Source organism: Trichechus manatus, unplaced genomic scaffold, assembly GCF_000243295.1.
Source record: "Trichechus manatus latirostris isolate Lorelei unplaced genomic scaffold, TriManLat1.0 scaffold00071, whole genome shotgun sequence".
Lineage (NCBI taxonomy): Eukaryota > Metazoa > Chordata > Mammalia > Sirenia > Trichechidae > Trichechus > Trichechus manatus.
In genome coordinates this window covers 13,047,582-13,072,175 of record NW_004444007.1, presented here as the reverse complement: position 1 = coordinate 13,072,175, position 24,594 = coordinate 13,047,582, and the positions used below count along the sequence as shown (strand labels likewise).

General features: G+C 36.6%; 1 protein-coding gene across 1 annotated transcript in view; it reads right to left on the bottom strand.

Moving 5' to 3' along the window:
• Positions 1 to 24,594, bottom strand: part of ENPEP (glutamyl aminopeptidase) — a 115,329-nt gene that overhangs the window by 5,574 nt on the left and 85,161 nt on the right. The window contains exons 14-18 of the mRNA XM_004380259.1: positions 12,101 to 12,251; positions 10,925 to 10,998; positions 10,706 to 10,810; positions 10,447 to 10,617; positions 4,348 to 4,488 (exon numbers count right to left, since the gene is read on the bottom strand). Of these exons, the coding sequence (XP_004380316.1) occupies positions 4,348 to 4,488; positions 10,447 to 10,617; positions 10,706 to 10,810; positions 10,925 to 10,998; positions 12,101 to 12,251 (642 nt within the window). The remainder of the gene's footprint in view (positions 1 to 4,347; positions 4,489 to 10,446; positions 10,618 to 10,705; positions 10,811 to 10,924; positions 10,999 to 12,100; positions 12,252 to 24,594) is intronic.

Sequence of the window (24,594 nt, the reverse complement as noted above, 5' to 3'; positions counted from 1 at the left end):
CATTCAACTACACCATCACTTCATTAGGGAAACACTTACCTCCAACTCTCCTTCACTTAATCAGTTCCCTCTTTACAGTCGTTTATTTATTTTTAAATAATATTCTACTGTGTTTTAGGTGAAAGTTTACACAGCAAATTAAGTTCCCATTTAACAATTTTTATACAAATTGTTCCTTGACATTGGTTATATTTTTCACAATGTGTCAGCATTCTCATTATTTCCATTTTGTTTGTTCTATTTCCACTAATCTAGCTAACCTACCCCTCCTTACATTCTCATCTTTGCTTTCGGGTAAATGTTGACCGTAAATAATCATATAGTTGACTATTTAAGGGAGCACATTACTTATGAGTGATACTGCTTATTTTATAAGCCAATCTATTATTTGAATGAAAGGTGACCTCCAGGAGTGGTTTCAGTTCCAAGTTTGAAGGGTGATAGTCTTAGGGGTTTCTCTAGTCTCTATCAGTCCTGTAAGTCTGGCCTTTTTTTAGGAATCTGAATTTTGCTCTATATTTTTTTCCCACCCTATCTGGGACCTTCTATTGTGTCCCTGGTCAGAATTCCTCTTTACATTCTTTAAGTGCACCTTGAATCTTTTCTAGTGGCAGTTATTACAATTGAAAGCATGCATGTATTGGTGTGATTCTTTACTTAATATTTGTCTCTGTTACTTGACTATTATCTCTGTGTGGACAGAGTACTGGGTCTGTTTCTTTACACTATTGTATCTCCAATTGCCAAGCATAATGCCTCGCACATAGCAGATGTTCTGCCATATTTACTGGATGAAAGAATTATAATTTAAAATGAGATTTTTTTTTTTCTATTCAGTTCACAAAGATATTTAAAAATGACAACACTAAGTGTTGGCGACAGCTGGAAAAATAGGCAAAGGAAAAATTTTCTGGATGGCAATTCTGGAACAGTTATCAGAAACCCTAAAAGTCAATACATCCTTTAACCCAGCAGTATTACTTCTAACATCGTATCCTATGGAAATTGTCAAGAACACTCAAAAACAACAAAGATACTCAGTTTCAGAGATGTTGTTCAACAATATGTTGTTTATAGTAGTGGAAAGTTGGAAACAATTTTATTGTCCAACAATTGGGAATTGGTTAATAAACTAAGTCACATCTACACATTGAAATGCTATGAAGCCATTAAAAATAGCATTGAAAAGTGTACTTAAAGACATCCACAATATAGAATTATGTGTAAAAAGCAGTTTATAAAACCCTGTGTATATTATGATTCCATTTCTGTAAATAAATAAATAGCCATAGAAAAATAGTAAAGTGACAATAGGCGTTATTTCTATGTGGTAGGATTATAGGTGATTTTTGTGTTCTCATTTTTGCTTACCTGCATGTTACACACACACAAAAACATGTTTTTTTATAAAAAGAAGATGGATATTTTAAAGGAAACTACACCAAGTTTCTGTAAAGACATTCTATAGATTAAAAGTCTCCTAATTACATAAAATTAAACAATTTTCTTTAGCGACATTCTATAATTTCTATAATACTTATCTTCTGTTCTGTTCTTAGAGACTAAAAATTAAAGGTCATATTTGGGAACTAGAAAATGAGTAGGTTAAAAAAAGACTGTAAGTCCCTATAGGATTACTAGAAATATGAGAACAAACTATGTTCATCTTGAAAACCAATATTATATAAAGAGTAGAAAATAAGGGGAAAATATGCTGAATATTTCATATTGGTTACTTTTAAAACTAAAATGAGAGTTTAATTATATCTTAATTTTGAAAAATAGTTATAGTATATAAAAACCATCTTCTTGGACTTGATATTTCACATTTCACTCTTCTGTAAGTATTAAAGTATCCAAAAGAAATGGCTTTGATGCTCACTTTAATTAAGTGCTTATTAAATTATTTATGAAGTAGTTTAAATTGTTTCAGTCACGTCACATTGACTTACAATTTCATTGATAGTCATAAATCAAAATTAAGCTGTATCACACCACACTGTTGACTTATTGGGTTCACTCAATTTCACAGTTTCATCTAAGAGTTTAGTGGAAGAAAAAAAAAAACCAAAATCAAACCCACTGCCGTCGAGTCGATTCTGACTCCTAGTGACCCCATAGGGTTTCCGAGGCTGTAAATCTCTACAGAAGCAGGCTGCCACATCTTTCTGCCATGGAGCTGCTGGTGGTTTCAAACCGCCGACCTTTCAGTTAGCAGTTGATTGCTTTAACCACTGAACCACCAGGGAAGAGACAAAAGCAAACAATAATTTCCAAAGTGTCTTTGGAAATTTGGGGTTAAATCTCAAACTGGCGAGGACGTTAATAATGTGGTCATCAGCTGTCATGAGAATCACAAGGCAAAGCTTTATTTAAAAAAAAAAATTTTGTTTAGGGTTACAGTAAATTGTTCAGAGACGGAGGCAGTAAAACTACTCATTTTAAAATTTGGAAAAAGTACAAGAGTTTGGGAATATTTAGATGAAGCTCATTTCTGTTTGATTTGTCTTACCCAATTTTCTTGAAGAAATTCTTTTTATTCAAACTAACCATAATAAATACTGGGTATTTTTTGTGTGGGTCAGACATGTGGTTATTATACAGTTCTATGTTTGAGGCCATTTGAAATACCTCATGAGAAGTAGATCATTAGACTATGAAGGAATATTAAAAGCCCTGGGCTAGGGTTTTGGAACTAGCTCTGGAAATAGTCTATCACTTTCTTTTTTTTGAAAAAAATTCAGCTCATTCAGTCTAACAGATTTATTTTAAGGCCAAATGTTTACGACATTTATGGAAAGGTAACACAAATTTTTTTCTACTTCTTTTTTTTCTTTATATAGTTATAGCAACACATTTTTAAAAGTGAAAAAATGAATTATTTGAAATAAATCACACACGAGCTATTCAAATAGGCCTTAAGAAACATTCCATCTATTTCATAAGCAATAAGGAAATGGGCATTTTAATATGCAAAATAAAACATTATTTACTTGTCTTTTCATAATAATTCAAAAGCAAGCTTGTATTTTATCTGCATAGGTTTCTTGTAACACACACATAAAAAGAGATAGTTTTGTGGTCTTTCTGATGAAAACAAACACACACACACGTACACACACAATATATGTCATTAGATGTACATCTTTCAAAATGGGGGTTATTAACTAGTATAATATTAACTGCTACCCCCAGATAACATGTTCTCAATAGGTAGATTTATTAATTGTAAATCAAGCATTTCACTGAAGCAATTATAAAGAGACGAACATAGCACACGTGCACACACACAGACCCACACACGTGTGACAATCTTCATACAGACGGATGAATAGTTATACTAAATAGTGACAAGACTAAAAAAGGCAAACATTTATCACAAATAGGCAGAAACAACGGTTCAGGACTAGAGATATTATCTGGCAGAAAGAGAAATGCAATGAACACACTGGCATTCTGGTGAGTTGCAGGGTAGAAAAGAAAAAAGATAAAATTTATCTTCGCCATTGGTATTTCTCATAAAGCAGTCGTTTTTATCAGCTAGGCTATGCTGCTGAGTAGACAGGAGAGACCAGGAGGGGATAACAGAGGCTGTTTTCTAGTGTGGGGATTATAGATGGTAAAAGTCTTTTGGTCAATGTTTACACATTTATTTGGGATATTCGTAACTTTTTTTACTCTGTCAAAGACATACATTTTTAATGGAGACTGAGCATTAAATCTGGAGGACTGAGATCGAGAATGCAGTATTTCTTCTCCATGGGGCTGAATAAACAAGAATTTTGGAAAAACTTCTCTTTCCTTTGTTTTGCTCTCGTTCTACTATTTCTCATTTTAAAACTGCTGTTGCCTTGGAAATATAGGTCCCTTTTAAGTGCTATTAAAGATACCTCAAGTTTAATTATCTGGTCAAGAGAAATACGCTATTACTCATAAAAGCTCAGTAAGATATAAGACTCTAATTTGAACCCAGGTCCAGGAATTCTCATTCAGTTTTCATTAAATATTAACTGAGGACTAATATGTGTTAGGTGCTGGCATAACAGGTAGGATTATATTAACTTGTTTTAACCAAATGAAAAATAATGCAGTTCAGTCATATCTCCGTATCTCAGAGTCCTATTTGATCACTAGAAACAATAAATTTGATCAAGAAAAGGAATTGTGCTTAAAATTACCTAGCATATCATTTCCCTGGAAGATAAATACCATGCTCCTTTGTCTCTGTTAATATGCCATTTCAGATATTGTATTGATATCAGAGAAACTACACCAAAGAGAAAAAGAAGAAAATCTGCAGATGGTATTAAACAAAGAGAACAACAAACCATTATCCGATCATCCCACCTGTTGACTAGATATTCCCAGTTGAGTTGTATCCAATTCCAGGCCATGGTCTTCCCATAGCTGTTATATGAGATATATCTGATGACTGTAAACACATCCTGACTTTTAATAATGGTTGAGTTCTTGAGCATTTCCAAATACCTAAGAGAAGTCAAACAGAAAAACAATTTGAAAATGAACTTTTAATGTTCACCCTTCGCTAAACTCCAATAGAACATGGCTTTCATTCCAACAGTTCAGTTCTTGAGGCACCAACTGACAAAGGTAATTAAATATGACAAATGATGAAAGACAAGTTAAAATTTTCTAATACATTTAACTGCTTTTAAAGAACAACATCAGTTTGAGGACTAGTGAAATTTAAATTATACAAACCTTAAAAAATAAATTATTTTGCAAGTACCACAAACAATAAAGAACAGAATTTTAATCATTAATTAAAAAAAATATAGCATTTGTCATGGATTGCATTGTGTCCCCCAAAAATATCTGTCAGCTTGGCTGGGTCATGATTCCCAGTATTGTATGACTATGTAACATTTTGAAATCTGATGTGATTTCCTTATGTGTTGTAAACTCTAGCACTATGAGGTAATAAGATAGATTAGCAGCAGTTATACTGATGAGGTCTACAAGATGAGGTAGTATCTTAAGCCAATCTCTTTTGAGATATAAAAAAGAGAAGAGAGCAGAGAGACATGGGGACCTCATACCACCAAGAAAGCAGTGCCAGGAGCAGAGTATGTCCTTTGGACCTGAGGTTCCTGCGCTGAGATGCTCCCAGACCAAGGGAAGACTGATGACAAGGACCTTCCTCCAGAGCTGAGAGAGAAGCCTTCCCCTGGAGCTGGCACCCTGAATTCAGACTTCTAGCCTACTGGACTGTGAGAAAATAAACTTCTCTTTGTTAAAGCCATCCAATTGTATTTCTGTTATAGCAACACTAGATGACTAGGACAGCATTTATTGAATAGAAGTACTTCACTCACTACTACTCCCTGAACTAAAAAAAGGAGCCAATAAATTAAGGGAAAATATTTATACTCTTGTTTTTCCATAGGATAACACTTAAGCCTAGTTTGACCTTCCCTAGACTGTAAGAAGTAACCTTCAAATGCAACCTGTATGGTTAGATTGGTTGATATAATTATAGCATAACACAAATAAATCCAAGATAAATTAGATGACCAAATGGATAGATTTTATTAAATTTATGCCAGAACTGTACCTACAGTTGCATTTCTAGCATAATATCTTACAACTGCATATTATTATTCAAAAAGTGTTTCCAGATAAGATAAGCACCTATTTTATTCATTATAAGAAAGGCATCTCAAAAACCAATGTTAAAATTAACTAGCATATTGTGTCTCTGGAAGGAAAAAACTATGATCCATTATCTCTGCTAATATGCTATTTCAGATATCATATTGATATCAGAAAAAGCACACCGAAGAGAAAAAGAAGAAAATATGCAGGCGGTATCAAACAAAGAGAACAACAAACCATTATCTGGAATGCCACCTGTTGACTAGAAATATCCAATTGAACTGTATCCAATTTCAGGCCATGTTCTTCCCATAGCTGTCATATGAGATATTTCACATGACTGTAAACACGTCCTGACTATATGCTGATAGATCATATATATTTTCATATTCTCCAAGTCTTGTTGCTCCATGACTTCCTACCCACTGACTCACTTCTTTCCTGTCTTTAGGAGGATACAAAATAATACCTAGAACAAAGGATCACTGTTCAGCTTGAGTTGTGAGATGATAGTTTTGAGAGTCAGCCTTTGTCAAAGAGAAACTGTATTTTTAATTTATTATATTTTTATTAATACATGAAGAGCCAGGCTTGAAGACTTTACCCTAAGTAAGACTGAAGAAAACGCTGGCTTTGAGGGAAACATTGGTCCATCTAATCCCTAGAGTTCAATATCTACTTTTGTGCTTTGTCCAACATGGTATGGGAGTGATAGTACATTCTAGACAGAGAGAGGAAAATAGAGTAATAAGTTTGAGGTCACGTTCCTGTTCCTTTGATTTGTGGTTACTATGTAGGGGGACCTAGAACTTTCTTCAGCCTAGCAATAAGATGTAGGGATGCTAAGGGAGCTGCTGGGAAGACAAAAATGCCACACAGCACAATACTTAGTGAACAGAGGCAAATTACTGAGGCTGCAACCTTCATCTCTGGATGACAGACAGTGCTCCAGCAGGTAAAACATGATCAGTGTAAAGTCAGTGGGCTCTAGTCCAGGACCATAATAGGTAAACACCTTAAGGCAAAACTCAGCAAGGACCAGAGGTATCTTTCTTCATCCACACCAGGTGACTTACCTTTTCCTATACAGAAGGAAAATGTAGAAGACAAAGAACTCTAGAAGAAGGAACATTTACTCAAAAGAGACCATTTAAACTAGAATTCTAGTTTAACAACTGATTTAAAAACTAGATTGACAGACAATAATAGTCAAAATTACTTATTTCCCATTTTACTGGCTCATCACCTGAACATGTGGAACTCTTCAAAACAATCAGTTCAGTCAAAGGTAAATTTTCTTTGCATTTGCAGCTGTGTGAGTAAATCTACACTCATATGAAAATGACACATTTACTAAATGTTTCAGATAAGAAGGAATTCATGGCAAGCTTTTATTCAGCCTGGACTAATTGCAGAACCTTGCTCTGGTCCCCATTCAAAACTGGAAGACTTTGTAGACAAGTTAAAGTAATACACTGAAATGTGGGATTAAAAAAAAAAAAAAAAACCAAACCCATTGCCGTCGAGCCAATTCCAAATCATAGCAACCCTATAGGACAGAGTAGAACTGTCCCATAGAGTTCCAAGGAGTGACTTGGTAGGTTTGAACTGCTGACCTTTTGGTTAGCAGCCAAGTTCTTAACCACTATGCCACCACGGCTCCGAAATGTGGGATAGCACACTGAAAATCCAAAAAAGCTTACTAAGCTCACTAAAAAATCTTTTTTTGTGGTAGGTGAAGTAACTTTTCTTTCACCTTGGAGGGGATATCTTGACATGCTCTAGGTTGCTGAACTTCTAGAAATTCACTAAGGTGGTGGGACCTTGAATTTTTGTACAATTTATCTTCTACTTTCTAGTTCACAAGAATATTACTAATGTATCTAAACTACTTGATAATTTTCTCATTAACATAATGTCATCAGAGTAATAGGTCAGTTTAATGTTTTGTGCAATGCCAAGATGATCGAGATCTTGATGGACTATACTATGGCAGAGAGAAGAGCTGACATACCTATGAGGTAAGACTGTGAAGGTGTATTGTTGGCCCTGACAAGCAAAAGCAAACTTTTCATGGTGGTCCTTACATATTGTTACACAGAAAAGGACATATGTCAGATCAATAGCTGCATGTGTGTGTTGATTTGCTTTAGTTAACATATTACATCTGGTGCAGCAACTGCAATTGGGTTCACCACCTAAATACTTCTATGATACCTCACAGTCATTATGATCCATCCAATTTTTGTACAGGCTACTTAAATGGGGATGTGATAAGTATCAGTATGCTTGAAACTTTCAAGTTTTTGATGGTGAAACTAATCTCTACAATCTCCCAAAGGATATAGTGTTGCTCTGGTTTACTATCATGGTACCAAAAAAACAAACCCATTGCTGTCAAGCTGATTCTGACTCATAGCAACCCTACAGGACGGAGTAGAACTGCCTTATAGGGCTTCCAAGGATCAGCTGGCAGATTTAAATTGCCAACCTTCTGGTTAGCAGCCAAGCTCTTAACCATTGCACCACTAGGATATTCTAGGTGCTTCCACTTAGCCCTTCTTTTCATAGGTCTGGGCTGGTGAATAGAAAGCCACCCACTGGGGTGAAAAGGTACTTCACAAGATGGTGAGCACCCAGGTACCCTACTGCCAATGGCATCTGCACCATAGGAGCATGAAGAACACACTGGAAACAGGAAGAAAAGCACCTTTCTTTGCTATGCCTTGCAATATCCTTCCAGAACCCTCAAGTGACAAAGCCTAACACTCCAGTTGGCAAGAGAAGCTGGATGGAGTCCAAGTATTACAAAGCATGGCAAAGGAAGGTGGATTTAGAGCTGAAAGGCAATACACTGATAATTGGCACACCTAGAGAGAAGACTGAAGACTCTTCATTATAGCATATATACTCCTGCATTGTAATTTACTGTTTACATTCTGCCTCTGCCATGAAGCTGTAAGTTTCTCAAGGACAGATACTCTTATTCATTTTTTTAACTTTTCTTTATTGTGGTAAAATATATATAACACAAAATCTGCCATTTTAACCATTTTTAAGTGTACTATTCACTGGCATTAATTATATTCACCGTGTTGTACAACCACAGCCACGATTTTTCAAATCTTTTTAATTTCTCCAAACAGAAACTCTGTACCCATTAAACAATAACTCAATATTTGCCCTTCTCCCTGACCCGGATAGCTACTAATCTACCCTCTGTCTCTATGCATTTGCCTATTATAGATATTGCATGTAACTGGGATCATACAATACCATCCTTTTGTGACTGACTTATTTTATGAAGAATAATGTTTTCAAGGTTCATCCATGTCATAGTATGTATCAGAACTTCATTTCTCTTTATGGCTAAATAATATTCCATTGTATGTATATACTAATCTTTATCCATTCATCTGTTGATGGACATTTGAGTTGTTTCTACCTTTTGGCTATTGTGAATAAAACTGCATTGAGCATTGGTGTATAAGTGTCTGTTTTAGTATTTGTTTCAATTCTTTTGGGAATACACCTTTTTGTTTTATTCACATAATCTATATGCCTATACATAGAAAGAACACCATAAGTGTTGGTTAAATAAATGAAGTAAATAACAGAGAAACCATAACTAAGCAAAAAAATGAATTAAAACAAAAGTTAGTTGATTTGGAGCATAGGTATGGAGTGGAAGAAGATGCGTAGATGATCTTCAAAGTGGTCTGTGTACCTTTTGAGTGGAATATAAATTCATAATTTGTGTGTATACACATTGTGGCAGACACTCCTCCTCCTCTGCCAACAGAGCCCAGTTTTGTTCAGCATCATTAGAGATCCTTGATCCTAGGGTAGGTAAACTGCCACCCCTGCCCCAGAGAATCATGATTTGTCTAAAATCAGTGAAAGGAATTCAAGTGCATCTTAGGCAGGGAATAATCAAGTGGTAGTCACTTTACCAGTTTTGGATTATGAAAAGAAGTGGAAAGAATTGTCCTCATGGCATAAAAGACATGGCATTGTGAGAAGAAACTCTTTCACACTTATCCTTCTCCTATTGAATCTGTTTGTGTGAAGATATAATGCTTGGCTCTGGAGGTCATGAGACGTTCAACGTGTTGAGGATGACAGAACCGAAAGAGACAGAGCTGAGTACTTGATGAAAATATTGAGCTGGTGCACAAAATTGGAAACTGCCTGCTACCAAACTTTTTTTATACGAGTCTACATTTTTTTATTGTTTAAACAACTCTTACATAATATTTTGTTTCTTGGAGGGACAACAATTTTAATGGCTTTTTTTTTGGAAATGGACACCATACTTTAATAATTAGAGGCTTAAAGGGAGTTTCTGGGTGGTGCAAACAGTTAACACACTTGGCTGCTAACCAAAAGGTTGGCAGTTCAAGTCCACCCAGAGGCACCTTGGAAGAAAGTCCTGGTGACCTACTACTGAAAAATCAGCCGTTGAAAAACTTATGGGGCTCAGTTCTACTGTGACACACATCGGGTTGCCATGAATTGGACCTGACTAAGCGGCAACTGGTTTTGAAGAGACTGTGGCACGTGAAATATTAAATACCAGTCTTCTAAGTGAAATAAAAGGAGCTCTGGTGGTGCAACGGTTAAGCGCTTTGCAGTTAACTGAAAGGTCAGCAATTTGAACCCCCCAGTCACTCCACAGGAGAAAAGACATGGTGATCTGCTCCCGTAAAGATTACAGCCTAGAAAACCCTGTGGCACAGTTCTACTCTGTCAGACAGAGTTGCTATGAGTCCAAATGGACTTGACAGCACACAGCAAAATCAACAAAATAAAATAAAAGCCCCAGTTTACCTTGACAATAGAGTAGTGTTCATCACTGATGCTAATCCATACAGCAGTTTTTCTTTTTCTTGAGCTAATGATGTTTTCTCGTATTGCTCAAGAGTGTAGTTCCATGAAGTCTCATTGCCAGAGTTCTGCATCCCATACCGATATACCAGAAGCCTAAGATTTACAGGAAGACTCCAAGGAGAAACAAAGTGTCAGAGATTCCAATTACTCATTTCTCCAGCTTAAGGTCTTTATAAATGAAAACATGCTGAATAGTCACCTTACACTTCCACTTAGCCACTGCTCAAACAACTGGGAAGCATTGTTCAAAGCGTCACTATCTCCCATCTTGCACGCCAGCCCTAACACAGAGGCCCGGAGTAACCTTAGAAAACAAACAAACAAGCACAAAACTTGGGCCTTGAACATTTTTCAACGGGTCTTAATACACACAAGTAAATGTTAAATGTAGATTAGTTTTAAAAAGATAAGAAATAACTTTGTTAGGTGGTCTCCAGCATCATTCCATCCCAGACTACTTGCAATGGGCTTCACTTGACCTTGGAAGTAACTCTGAAAAAAAAAGGCACATGTAAAATTAGTAATAACTTACTATTTATCCACAGTCTACCATTTATTATAATCTACAGCCCCCTGTTACAATATTTTTTCTTTTTTTTTTAAATTAGTTCATAGAACTTTGGGCCTGTCTTTAGGAAAGGGACGTACTCAGTTTCATCACATGGAAATTTTGCTACAATTCTGAAGTTATGAAAGTTATGAACTATCCGGGGCCTTTCTCTAATATTTTATAAAACTTTGGGTAGATCTCTTTTAAATTCCATTTCTTAGTTAACATGTGTAACAGAATAACGCATAACAGACTTCCTGCACTAAGAAGATGGTGCAAGTATTGATAAAATTATAATAATATCGTATTATAATATAACTAACATGTTTATATTGTCTAAGGATTTACAAAGGACTTTTATATTATTTGATCCTCACTACCCCATTACCATAGGTAGGCAAATGCTGACATTTCTGTTTTACAAAGGGAATTAAGATTTATGAATTTTGAACCATCTTCCCAAGGTCTTTCATTTAGTAGATGGAAGACCTAGAGATTTGAATTGAGAATTTGTCTAAAATTACAAGTGTTCTGTCAAAGTGCTACAGAAATCACAAAGCAAAAAAAAGCATCCGGAATGACTATCTTATGATAAAATTTCTCACTGTAAAAAAAGACTATCTTATGATAAAATTTCTCACTGTAAAAATAACAACAGTAAGAATAAGGAAATAAAATGTTATATTTTGATAAGAGTAAATTCATTTTAATGTAGATAAATTCATTGAAAATAGGATCTAGTTAATATCTACGGTTTACAATGTTATTTTAAGTAAAATGTTAATTATTGTATTCCTTCTGACACTAACACATCTTTATGTGGTACACTGAACCGCAAGTACAGATAAACTGCAAGTTGAAAAAGAAAAGGTATCATCTCTTGCTTTGATTAGTTGAGTCATTGCTCTTTCCTCTGATTTCACTTGGCAGGCAAATATGCTTTTGTGTCTCGTGTTCCCCCAGGAGCAACTTCTCCCAGAAACTTTCTGATTCTACTAATGGCTAAACATTTACATTCATAAGATATCATATCATTAACATCACCTTAATCTGAGGGTATAGCTCTTTATCATCTTCAAACATGCTAATGATATAGGTTATTGCTGAAATGACTCTCTGCCATGGCAAAAAATCCTCTTCCTTTGTGAGATACCTGGTCAACTGCAGAGCCTTCTTATAATCAAGAAGTTGAGCTCTGTGAAAGAAAACAAACCATCAAAAAGAACAGTTAATTCAAAAATCCAACTTTAGTTTCCATTGGATTGAAAGTACTAACATGGGAATTATAGTATTGAATGGTATTGAGAATTCTTCTGTTAAATAATTAAGAAAATACATTTATTGCGGAGGCCCAATCATAATTAGTGCTTTCATATACTCAGTAGTAAAGTGTAAGACAGAACATTACGATATACATTTGAAAAAACCACTGTAGCAAAATTTCAGATAACACAAAAGCCATTTAGCTATACAGTTCATGTTGATGAATAGAAACTTCTAAATTTTGGATTCACAAGCTGGTTACAATATAGAAATGTACCACTATAAATGAATCTTATTAACATAATTTACATTGCATACTAAGAGGAAACATGAATAATGTTGTACTCAACAAACCATGAATGCTTTAAACATTCAAATTGAGCTTATATTTTCCACTAAAACATCACCTTTTATACATTACACAATAATCTTCATAAACAAAAATGGTTTTTTTCCTCCAAAAATTTTCAAGATACTATTGACATTTTAAAGTTTAAAGGAACCAATTTCTTCTCTCTTACCAATGATTCTAGAACCTTTTGAAATCATATTCTCAGGAATCTGTTATGCTTCAAATTTTAGCCTAGCTTTTGGAAAGGATCTCAGGTGGAAATCCTGTCTTTTCAAATTATACTTTGAAAGTTTAAATGAAAGAAAAAACTTAAAAGTATTGACTTCGGTAATGCTGATGCATTTTGTGATAGTGTGTTTGAGGTTACTTTGTGAATGAAGAACAAAGTATTGTATCTAGATATCTCCATTATATTTATAGACTAAGAGTTTGATTAGAGGATGAAGCAGTACTGGGAAGAGAGAAAAACAAAAATATCTGGCATCGTATGATTGGTACTAACAACATGTAATTCAGAGTTCGTTTCCAGTTCAGAAGGCTGATTTTCCCCATTTTCTCAATTCCTGTTGTTATTTAGAAGGATTTACATTTTGGAGCACTCAAGCTCCCTCAGTAAAAAGTATAAATAAGATAGAGAAATGGGGCATTTTATGTGAGCATGTTTAAGTTAAAAATGGCAGAACTTTGTGTTCACCTTTGAAAGTTAGTTGAGAATTCTAGCTTTCATGATTCTCTATATTCCCAGCTGAACAGAGCCACAGCTATGTCCAGTCAATATTTTTTAGGACGTACGAAGAATAGTTGTTGCTCTGAGTGAAGAGGGCTAATGAAAGTTTAGGAAAAGTGATCAGATTCTTTGGCTAGAAACCAAGCTGCATAGCTCTATAGATGACAAGATTAGGTAGGAGGCATGGGCCTTAGTTACAACGGAAAGAGGACAGGCTAATTGGATAGTATTAAGTAGAAGTAAGAAGGGAATCCAGTGGCCTGAGGGTTAGAGGCCCTGATTAAATACTAAATATTAATTGTACTCTAATTGTATGGGAAATAAACATCCTATTCTAGTGCCTTATTTTTCCAATTCACTTGACAGTCATGCAATATTACTTTGGTACCACTTGTTTCCTTTAAGTCTGAGTCAGAAAGACAGTACACTTGGTTGGCATTACAGGGATAATATTTTGCCAGTAAGCTGATGCACTTTTCATTCACCGTAAGTCATGTTACCTCTGCAGCTCCCATCTACGGAGTCAGTGGTATTTGGTAATTCAGAGGAAGAGTACTATCATTTGGAACCAAGACTCTCAAATTTGAGCATACATTAGCATCACCTGGAAAGTTTGCTAAAACGCATACCGTTGGGCTCCATTCCCAGAGTTTTTGATTCAGTAGGTCTGGGATAGGGCCCCAAAATTTGCATTTCTAACAAGATCCTAGGCAATGCTGATACTGCTGGTGAGAATGTCTGGTTTTTAGAACAAAAACATCTATAGTGCCCTTCCCTAATTGCTTTACAGTGCTGTGTTGGCTCACAGCTGCCCCCTTCTCAAGAGAATAGTCTTTGCAAAACACATCCATTTTGCCTAAGAGATAATACAACCCTCACCCCTCCTCAATGACTGACTGGCTAATTCAGAGATAAAAAACACCAGCCTGCTCTCCACAATTTGGGCCAACTCTGTGGTAAAATTCCTAGTGGAATTTAGCAAAACTAGACTCCAGCTGAGATCTCACCTTGCTCAGCTTTTCCCCCTTCCCTGTCCCGCTTTCCTCACTCCCTATCTCTTGAAAGTACTCTCAGTACACCAGTGAGCCTTGACATTCATTGGGTTTGAAGGTGCAAGAAGAATGAAGAACATATTTATTGTCAGATGCACCTGTTTCATTCTGCTTATTAAATATAATAGTTACATTTCTTTTTTGAAATATTGTATTGTGTTTTAGGTGAAAGTTTACACAGCAAATTAGGTTCCCATTTAAAAATTTTTATACAAATTGTTCCATGACACTGGTTATAATTTTCACAATGTGTCAGCATTCTCATCATATCCATTTTGTTTGTTCTGTTTCCATTAATCTAGTTTCCCTTCCGCTCCTTGCCTTGGTCATCTTTGCTTTTGGGTAAATGTTGACTGTTTGGTCTCAAATAGTTGACTGTTTAAGGGAGCACATCACTCACGGGTGATACTGTTTATTTTACAAGCCAATCTATTATTTGTCTGAAAGGTGACCTCCAGGAGTTGCTTCAGTTCCTAGTTCAAGGGATATCTTAGAGTGATAATTTTAGGGGTTCCTCCAGTTTCTATTGGTTCAATAATTCTGGCCATTTTTAGGAATTTGAATTTTGTTCTGCTTTTTTCTCCCATCCTATCTGGAACCTTCTATTCTTTCCCTGGTAAGAACAGTTGGCAGTGGTAGCCGGGCACCACCTAGTTCTTCTGGTCTCAGACTAGAAGAGGCCTGTGGACTAGTTTCTTCTTTGAGCCTTTGGTTTCTTTTGTTCTCTTTTGCTCCAGCCAAGTAAAGACCAATAGTTGTATCTTAGACGGCTGCTCACAAGCTTTTAAGATCCCAGATGCTACTCACCAAACTAGGATGGAGAATATTATCTTTATGACTACATTATGCTAATTGACTGAGTTGTCTCCCGAGATGATGGTTCTAAGCCTTTTAACCCAGTAAACCAGTCCTGTGAGGTGTTTGGATAGGTCTAGAAAGTCTCCATAGCTGTGTCTCCTATGTGATTTATTATATATAAATACATATGCAGCACACACAAACATGTACATACATATGCCTACTGGTACACCTATATATGCACATACATGTACTTGCATGTGCCTTCCTATACATATATATGCATACATATCTACCTATATAACCATATTCATATTTTTTGGTTGTTATTGTTGCCATGAAATTGTATATGTTATAATATTTACCAAAACTGTCTCTTTTCTTGCACATTTCCTTGTTTCTTCGTTTATCTTGGTTGAGTTGTACAGACTTCACCGATGTTTGGTATTACCTTTCCCATTACCAGAAATAATAAGTGTCTACCATCTAGAAAGTGATTTCCCTTTCCTCTCCCGCCCATCCTTATTAATCATCAAAGAATGTTGCTTTCCGTGTGTATACCTATTCTTGACTTTTTATAATAGTGAGACCATACTATATTTGTCCTTTCCTGATTGACTTATTTCACTCAGCATAATATCTTCCAGATTCATCCATGTTATAAGATGTTTTGCAGACTCATTATTCTTTATAGTTGCATAGTATTCCATTGTATGTACGTACACAATTTGTTTATCCATTCACCTGTGGATGGGCACTTACGTTGTTTCCATTTTTTACTATCATGAATAATGCTGCAGTGAACATAGCTGTGCATATGTCTATTCATGTCACTGGTGTTATGTCTCTTGATATATACTTAGGAGTGGGATTACTGAATCCGAAGGCATTTATATTTCTAGCTTTTGAGGAACTGTCATATCATTTTCCATAGTGGTTATACCATTTTACACTCCCAACAGCAGCATGTAAGAGTTCCAATTTCCCCACAATCTCACCAACATTTGTTGTTTTCTGTTTTTTGGGTTTTTTTTTATCATTACTATTTTTGCAGGAGTAGTATCTCATTGTAGTTCTCATTTGCATTTCTCTAATGGCTAATGACCATGAGAATCTCTTCCTGTGTTTGTTGACTGCCTAAACATCCTCTTTGGTGAACTATTTCTTCGTGAACTTTGAACATTTTTGATTGGATTATGTGTATTTTTGTTGTTGAGTTGTTGAAGTTTTCCATATATTTTAGAGATTAGAGCCTTGTCAGATATGCCATTCTCAAAAATTGTTTTCCCAGTCTGTAGGTTCTCTTTTTATTCTTTTGGTAAAGTCTTCTGATGAGCATAAGTGTTTAACTTTCGGGGGGTCCCAGTTATCTAATTTACCTTCTGTTGTTTGTGCATTATTAGTTGTGTTTGATTGACTATATATGCCTAAAATTAGGTCCCCTAGTTTTGTCCCTATGTTATATTCTAGTAACTTAATAGTTTTAGATATAACATTTAGGTCTTTGATCTATTTTGAGTAAGTTTTTGTGTATGATGTGAGGTATGGATCGTGATTCATTTTTCTGTAAATAGATACACAGTTTTGCCAGCACCATCTGTTAAAGAGACTGTTTTTTCCCCATTGAATGAACTTTGACCCCTTGTTGAAGATCAGCTGCCCGTGTTGTTGTTGTTAGGTGCCATTGAGTCGGTTCCCACTCATAGCAACCTTATGTACCACAGAATGAAACACTGCCTGGTCCTGCGCCATCCTCACAATTGTTGTTATGCTTAAGCCCATTGTTGCAGCCACTGTGTCAATCCATCTCACTAAGGGGCCTCCTCTTTTTCAATGACCCTCTACTTTACCTAACAACATGTCCAAAGTATGTGAGATATAGTCTCGCCATCCTTACTTCTAAGGAGCATTCTGGTTGTATTTCTTCCAGGACAGATCTGTTCGTTCTTTGATGACTTCAAATTTTCCTAGATTCATACTTTGTACATTCCACGTTCTGATTATCAATGGGTTTGCAGCTGTTTCTTCTCATTTTGAGCTGTGCCACATCAGCAAATGAAGGTCCTGAAGGCTTGATTCCATCCATGTCATTAAGGTCGACTCTACTTTGAGGAGGCAGCTCTTCCCCACTCGTCTTTTGAGTGTCTTCCAACCTGAGGAGCTCATCTTCCGGCACTATATCACACAGTGTTCAGCTGTTATTCATAAGCTTTTCACTAGTTAAATCTTTTCAAAAGTAGACTGCCAGATTCTTCTTCCTAGTCTGTCTTAGTCTGGAAGCTCAGGTGAAACCTGTCCCTCGTGGGTGACCCTGCAGGTATTTGAATACTGGTGGCATAGCTTCCAGCATCACAGCAACATGCAAGCCCCCAAAGTAGGACAAACTGACAGACACATGGGGGCAGCAACCCATAGATGGGTAGATTTACTTCTGGGTTCTCAATTCTATTCCACTGGTCTGTGTGTCTGTCATTGAACCAGTAACAGGCCGTTTTGATTACTGTGGCTGTCTAGTACATTTTCCACCACTTGTCTGTCAGTTTGTTTTACTGTGGTGGCTTGTGTGTTACTGTATTGCTGGAAGCTATGCCACTGGTATTTCAAATACCAGCAGGGTCACCCATGGTGGACAGGTTTCAGTGGAATTCCCAGACTTAGACAGGCAAGGAAGAAGGACCTGGTGATCTACTTCTAAAAACATTGGCCAGTGAAAACCTTATGAATATCAGTGGAGCATTGTCTGATATAGTGCTGACAGATGAACCCCTCAAGTTGGAGGGCATTCAAAATATGACTGGGGAAGAGCTACTACCTCAAAGTAGAGTTGACCTTAATGAAATGGATGGAGTCAAGCTTTCAGGACTTTCATTTGCTGACATGACATGATTCAAAATGAGAAGAAACAACTGCAAACATCAATTAATAATCAGAATGTGGAATGCATGAAGTATGAATCTAGGAAAATTGCAAGTTGTCGAAAATGAAATGGAATGCATAAAGATGGATATCCTAGGCATTAGTGAGCTGAAATGGACTGGTATCGGCCATTTTAAATTGGACAGTCTTAGGGTCTATTATACCAGGAATGACAAACTGAAGAGGAACAGTGTCACATTCTTTGTCAAAAACAACATTTTAAGTTCTATCCTGAAGTACAGTGTTGTCAATGATAGGAAACACTCCATACGTCTATTGAAAGATTCTACAGGGAAAATATTAAACTACACAGGAAGCATCAAAAGAAGATGGAAGGAATGCATACAGTTACTGTACCAGAAAGAATTGGTCAACATTCAACCATTTCAGGAAGTAGTATACGATCAAGAACTGATGGTACTGAAGGAAGATGTCCAAGCTAAACTGAAGGCACTGGAGAAAAACAAGGCTCTGGGAACTGACAGAATACCAACTGAGATGTTTCAACGAACAGATGCAGAGCTGGAAGTGCTCACTGTCTATGCCAAGAAATTTGGAAGATAGCTACTCGACCAAATGACTGGAAGAGATCCATATCTGTACCCATTCCAAAGAAAGGAGATCCAACAGAATTTGGAAATTATTGAACAATATCATTAATATCACACACAAGTAAAAATTTGCTGAAGATCATTCAAAAGCAATTACAACAGTAATTGACAGGGCACTGCCAGAAATTCAAGCTGGATTCAGAAGAGGATGTGGAACAAAGATATCACTGCTGATGTCAGATGGATCATGGTTGAAAGGAGAGAATACCAGAAAGATGTTTACCTGTGTTTTATTGATTATGCAAAGGCATTTGACTGTGTGGATCATAACAAATTATGAACAACGTTGTGAAGAATGGGAATTCCAGAACACTTAATTGTGCTCATGAGGAACCTGTACATAGATCAAGAGGCAGTTGTTCAAACAGAACAGGGGGATACCACTAAAGTCAGGAAAGGTGTGGGTCAGGGTTATATCCTTTCACCATACTTATTCAATCTGTATGCTAAGCAAATAATCTCAGAAGCTGGACTATATGAAGAAGAACTCAGCAACAAGCTTGGGGGAAAGCTCTTAAACAACCTGCAATATGCAGATGACACAACCTTGCCTGCTGAAAGCGAAGAGGACTTGAAGCACTTATTGATGAAGATCAAAGGCCACAGCCTTCAGTGTGGATTACACATCAATGTAAAGAAAGCAAAAATCCTCACAGCTGGACCAATAAGCAATATCATGATAAATGAAGAAAAAATTGAAGTTGTCAAGGATTTCATTTTACTTGGATCTACAATCAACGCCCATGGAAGCAGCAGTCAAGATATCAGATGATGCATTGCATTGGACAAATCTGCTGTAAGAGATCTCTTTAAAGAGTTAAAAAGTAAATAAGTCACTCTATGGACTAAGGTGCACCTGACCCAAGCCATGGTGTTTTCAAATGCCTCATGTGTATGGGAAAGATGGACAATAAATAAGGAAGACAGAAGAATTGATGCTTTTGAATTATGGTGTTGACGGAGAATATTGAATATACCATGGAATTCCAGAAGAACGGACAAATCGGTCTTGATAGAAGTACAGCCAGAATGCTCAGCAGAAGCAAGGATGGTGAGACTTTGTTTCACATACTTTGGACATGTTATCAGGAGGGACCAGTCCCTGGAGAAGGGCATCATGTTTAGTAAAATAGAGTGTCAGTGAAAAAGAGGAAACCCCTCAATGAGATGGATTGACATAGTGGCTGCAACAATGGGCTCAAACACAGCAACAATCGTGAGGATGGTGCAGGATTGGATAGTATTTCATTCTGTTGTATATGATTCCGAATCAACTCGACAGCACCTAACAACAACAACAACTCAAGGAAGATCCATTAATATGAATATCATTCAAATTTACGTACCAACCACTTAGGCCAAAAATGAAGACACTGAAGATTTTTACCAACTTCTGCAGTCTGAAATGAACCAGACGTGCGATCAAGATGCATTGATAATTACTGGTGATTGGAATGCGAAAGTTGAAGGATCAAAGAAGAAGGATCGGTAGTTGGAAAATAGTTGGTGATAGGAATGATGCCGGAGATGGCATGATAGAATTTGGTAAGACCAATGAACTATTCATTGGAGATACCTTTTTTCACCAACATAAACAGCGACTATACACGTGGACTCTGCCAGATGGAATACAAAGGAATCAAATTGACCATATCTGTGGAAAGAGATGATGGATAAGCTCAGTGTCATCAATCAGAACAAGGCCAGGTCTGACTGTGGAACAGACCATCAACTGTTCATATGCAAGTTCAAGTTGAAGCTGAATAAAATTAAAACAAGTCCGCGGGAGCCAAAGTACAAACGTGAGTATATCCCACCTGAATTTAGAGACCATCTCAGGAATAGATTTGATGCATTGAACAGTAATGACTGAAGACCAGATGAGTTGCGGGACAACGTCAAGGACCTCATACATGAAGAAAACAAAAGGTCATTAAAAAAAAAGGAAGGAAAGAAAGAAAAGACAAAAATGGAAGTCAAAAGAGACTCTGAAACTTGCTCTTGAATATAGAGCGGTTAAAGTGAATGGAAGAAATGATGAAGTAAAAGAGCTGAACAGGAGGTTTCAAAGGGCGGCTTGAGAAGACAAAGTGAAGTATTATAATGAAATGTGCTAAGGCCTGGAGATAGAAACCTAAAACGGAAGAACACACTTGGCATTTCTCAAGCTGAAAGTACTGAAGAAAAAATTCGAACTTCGAGTGCAATATTGAAGGATTCTATGGGCAAAACATGAAATGATGCAGCAAACATAAAAAGAAGATGTAAGGAATACACAGAGTCACAGTACCAAAAACAATTGGTTAATGTTTGACCATTTCAGAGGTATCATATGAGCAAGAACCCATGGTATTGAAGGAAGGAGTCCAAACTGCACGGAAGGCATTGGCGAAAAATAAGCCTCCAGGAATTGCTAGAATACCAATGGAGACCTTTGAACAAATGGACGCAACACTGGAAGTGCTCACTCAATTATGTCAAGAAATTTGGAAGACAACTAACTATGTGGCCAACAAACTGGAAGAGATTCATATTTGTGTCCGTTCCAAAGAAAGGTGATCCAACAAAATGTGAAAATTATCAAACACTATAATGAATATAACACACAAGTAAAATTTTCCTGAACGCAATTCAAAAATGTTTGCAGCAGTACATCAGCTGGGAGCTCCCAGAAATTTAAGCAGTATTCAGAAGAGGCCATGGAATGAGGGATATCATTGCTGATGTCAGACAGATCTTGGTTGAAAGCAGAGAATACCAGAAAGATGTTTATTTGTGTTTTATTGACTATGCAAAGGCATTTGACTGTGTGGATCATAACAAATTATGGATAACATTGTGAAGAACAGGAATTCCAGAACACTTAATTGTGCTCATGCAGAACCTGTACATAGACCAAGAGGTAGTCATTCGAACAGAACAAGGGGATACTGTGTGGTTTAAAGTCAGGAAAGCTGTGCGTTGGGGTTGTATCTTTTCACCATACTTATTCAATCTGTATGCTGAGCAAAGAATCCGAGAAGCTGAACTATATGAAGAAGAACTCACCATCAGGATTGGAGGAAGGCTCATAAACAACCTGCAATATGCAGGTGACACAGCCTTCTTGCTGAAAGTGAAGAGGACTTGAAGCACTTATTGATGAAGAGCAAAGACTACAGTCTTCAGTATGGATTACACCTCAACATAAAACAAAAATCCTTGCAACTGGACCAATAAGCAACATCATGATAAACGGAGAAAATAATGAAGTTGTCAAGGATTTCATTTTACTTGGATCCACAATCAACATCCCTGGAAGCAACAGTCGAGCAATCAAAGGACCTACTGCACTGGGCAAATCTGCTGCGAAACACTTCTTTAAAGTGTTAGAAAGCAAAGATGTCACTTTGAGGACTAAGGTGGGCCTGACCAAAGCCATGGTATTTTCAATTACTTTATATGTATGTGAAAGCTGGACAATGAACAAGGAAGACTGAAGAAGAATTGATGCATTTGAATTCTGGTGCTGAAGAAGAATATTGAATATAACATAAACTGCCTGAAAAATAAACAAATCTGTCTTGGAAGAATTACAGCCAAAATATTCCTTAGAAGCAAGGATGGCAAGACTTTATCTCACATAATTCGGACATTTTTTTTTTCAGGAAGGACCAGTCCCTGGAGAAGAACATCATGCTTGGTAATGTAGACGGTCAGCAAAAAAGAGGAAGACCATCAAAGAGATGGACTGACACCGTGGCTGTAAACATGGACTCAAACACAGCAATGATTGTGAGGATGGCACACAACCAGGTAGTGTTTTGTTCTGCTGTACTAGGACTTCCAGTATAAAATTGAATAAGAGTGGTGATAATGGGCATCCTTGTCTCACTCCCCTTCTCAAAGGGAATACTCTCAAATTGGGCCAAGTAATATCTCAAGCATTTTTCAGATCTATTGCAGTGATTCCCTCTATTTCTTTTTGTTTGTTTGTTTTCTGAGTTTGTTTCAGTTTCTTCCTTTCCACAGCTCTTCACAATCTTATGCGGGTATGGCCAAAGTGCTGGTATATAGATTTTAGAAGTGAGGAAATTTTGATGTTCACTAAAGACAATCATATTCTCTATTATTTACAACAGGAATCTAAACTACAGATTCAAAAGAGCTTTTCTAAGTGCCTTGCTCTTGCTGTTAATCAGCGGTAGATGCCTTTTGGACAAGTCAATAATTAATAAACTATGTTCTCCCATTCATTCTTGGAATCATCACTATAATCATGATATTATTGAGTACTCTCTAAAGACCAGATAATCTTTTGGGTACTTTACATGCATTATTTCATTGATTCCTCAAGAAAGTCTTATGAAGTCATCTCCTTTTTACTAATAAGGAAATTGAGGCAGAGAAAGGTTAAGAAACTTACTCAAGGTTATACGGAATCAGGATTGTAATCTAGTACAAAAGCCTGTCTTTTATCCTCATAATTCCTCCCTTGAAAAACATCTAGAACGTTTGCTGGCTTCCAGTATACTCTCTAGAAAGTTTGTGTAAAATAGTTCTTTCAAGCCTTTTGTGCTGTTATACTATTCTTCCAGCCATACTTGAGTGCTTGTTTATTGAGTATGTACTTTGAGCAAAAGAGCCTGGTGGCGCAGTGGTTAACACTCTCCCAGCTGCTAACCAAAAGGTCCATGGTTCGAACCCACCAGTCACTCTGCAGGAGAAAGATATGGCAGTCTGCTTCCTTAAAGATTACAGCCATAGAAACCCTATGGGGCAGTTCTACTCTGTCCTATAAGGTTGCTATGAGTTAGAATCAACTCCACAGCGATGGGTTTAATTTGGTTTACTATGAGCAAGGAACAGTCAGGGACTAGAGATAAAATGATTAGGAAGATGGTCTGGGTGCCTACCCTCTTGAAATACAGTTTAATGCAGGGAGATGGACAATATAATAAACAATGACAATATAACATTGTGGGGAAATAGAGGGACACATAAGAGGAACATCTATCCCAGAAATCCTGGGAGTTTTCCTTAGGAAGTGGCAATTCATTCTCAGTATATTGCTTATATCTAGGATGAGACCACTACAAAATCCAGTGAAATACATTGCCTGTGTCCCTAACTCCTAAAAAAGTGCCAGACTCTCAATAAATGCTTGTTGAATTCATGGTGTTAGACTATCTGAAAAATTTCAGAGGTGCCATGGCTGCTACTCCTACATTCCCCAATCTATGTTGATTTTTTTTTCTAAGTGCAAGTTACCTTCAGCCCATGAAAAAAGTCAACTTTTCCTAAATGATTCCTTAATTCTGATCAATCCCAGAGCACCATGGCTGAGTCTTCTTACCCAGTGACCTGAACAAGATTTGGCAATTCTAGCCATAAAATCTTATAGTGGCCTAGAGCTCAAAGAACTGAATTAATGAAATGCATTGCTTGTCCTTTTTATTAAATCAAATTATAAAGACACACTTCTTAGCATCTGCAAATGTCGCTCCTAATTAGCTGAAGGACTCTGACATAGACAAGCCCTACTCAAAGTCAATTGAGGATTTTTGTGTATATATTAAGGGTTAATGTCAGTATTTTGGCTAGGATGCTCACAAGAACTTAAAATGGAGGACTTTAGAGTTAAGCAAACAATGATATAAACAGTGGCTTTGGATATTTTCAACTAAAATTGATTAATATTTAAAAGACTTGCTTTGTAGCTAACTTTGTTGAAATTTATTAAGAATATTTTTATAAGAAAACTATTGGAACTAACAGAAGATTTCAGCAAAGTTTCAGGATACAAGATAAACATACAAAAATCAATTGGATTCCTTTAC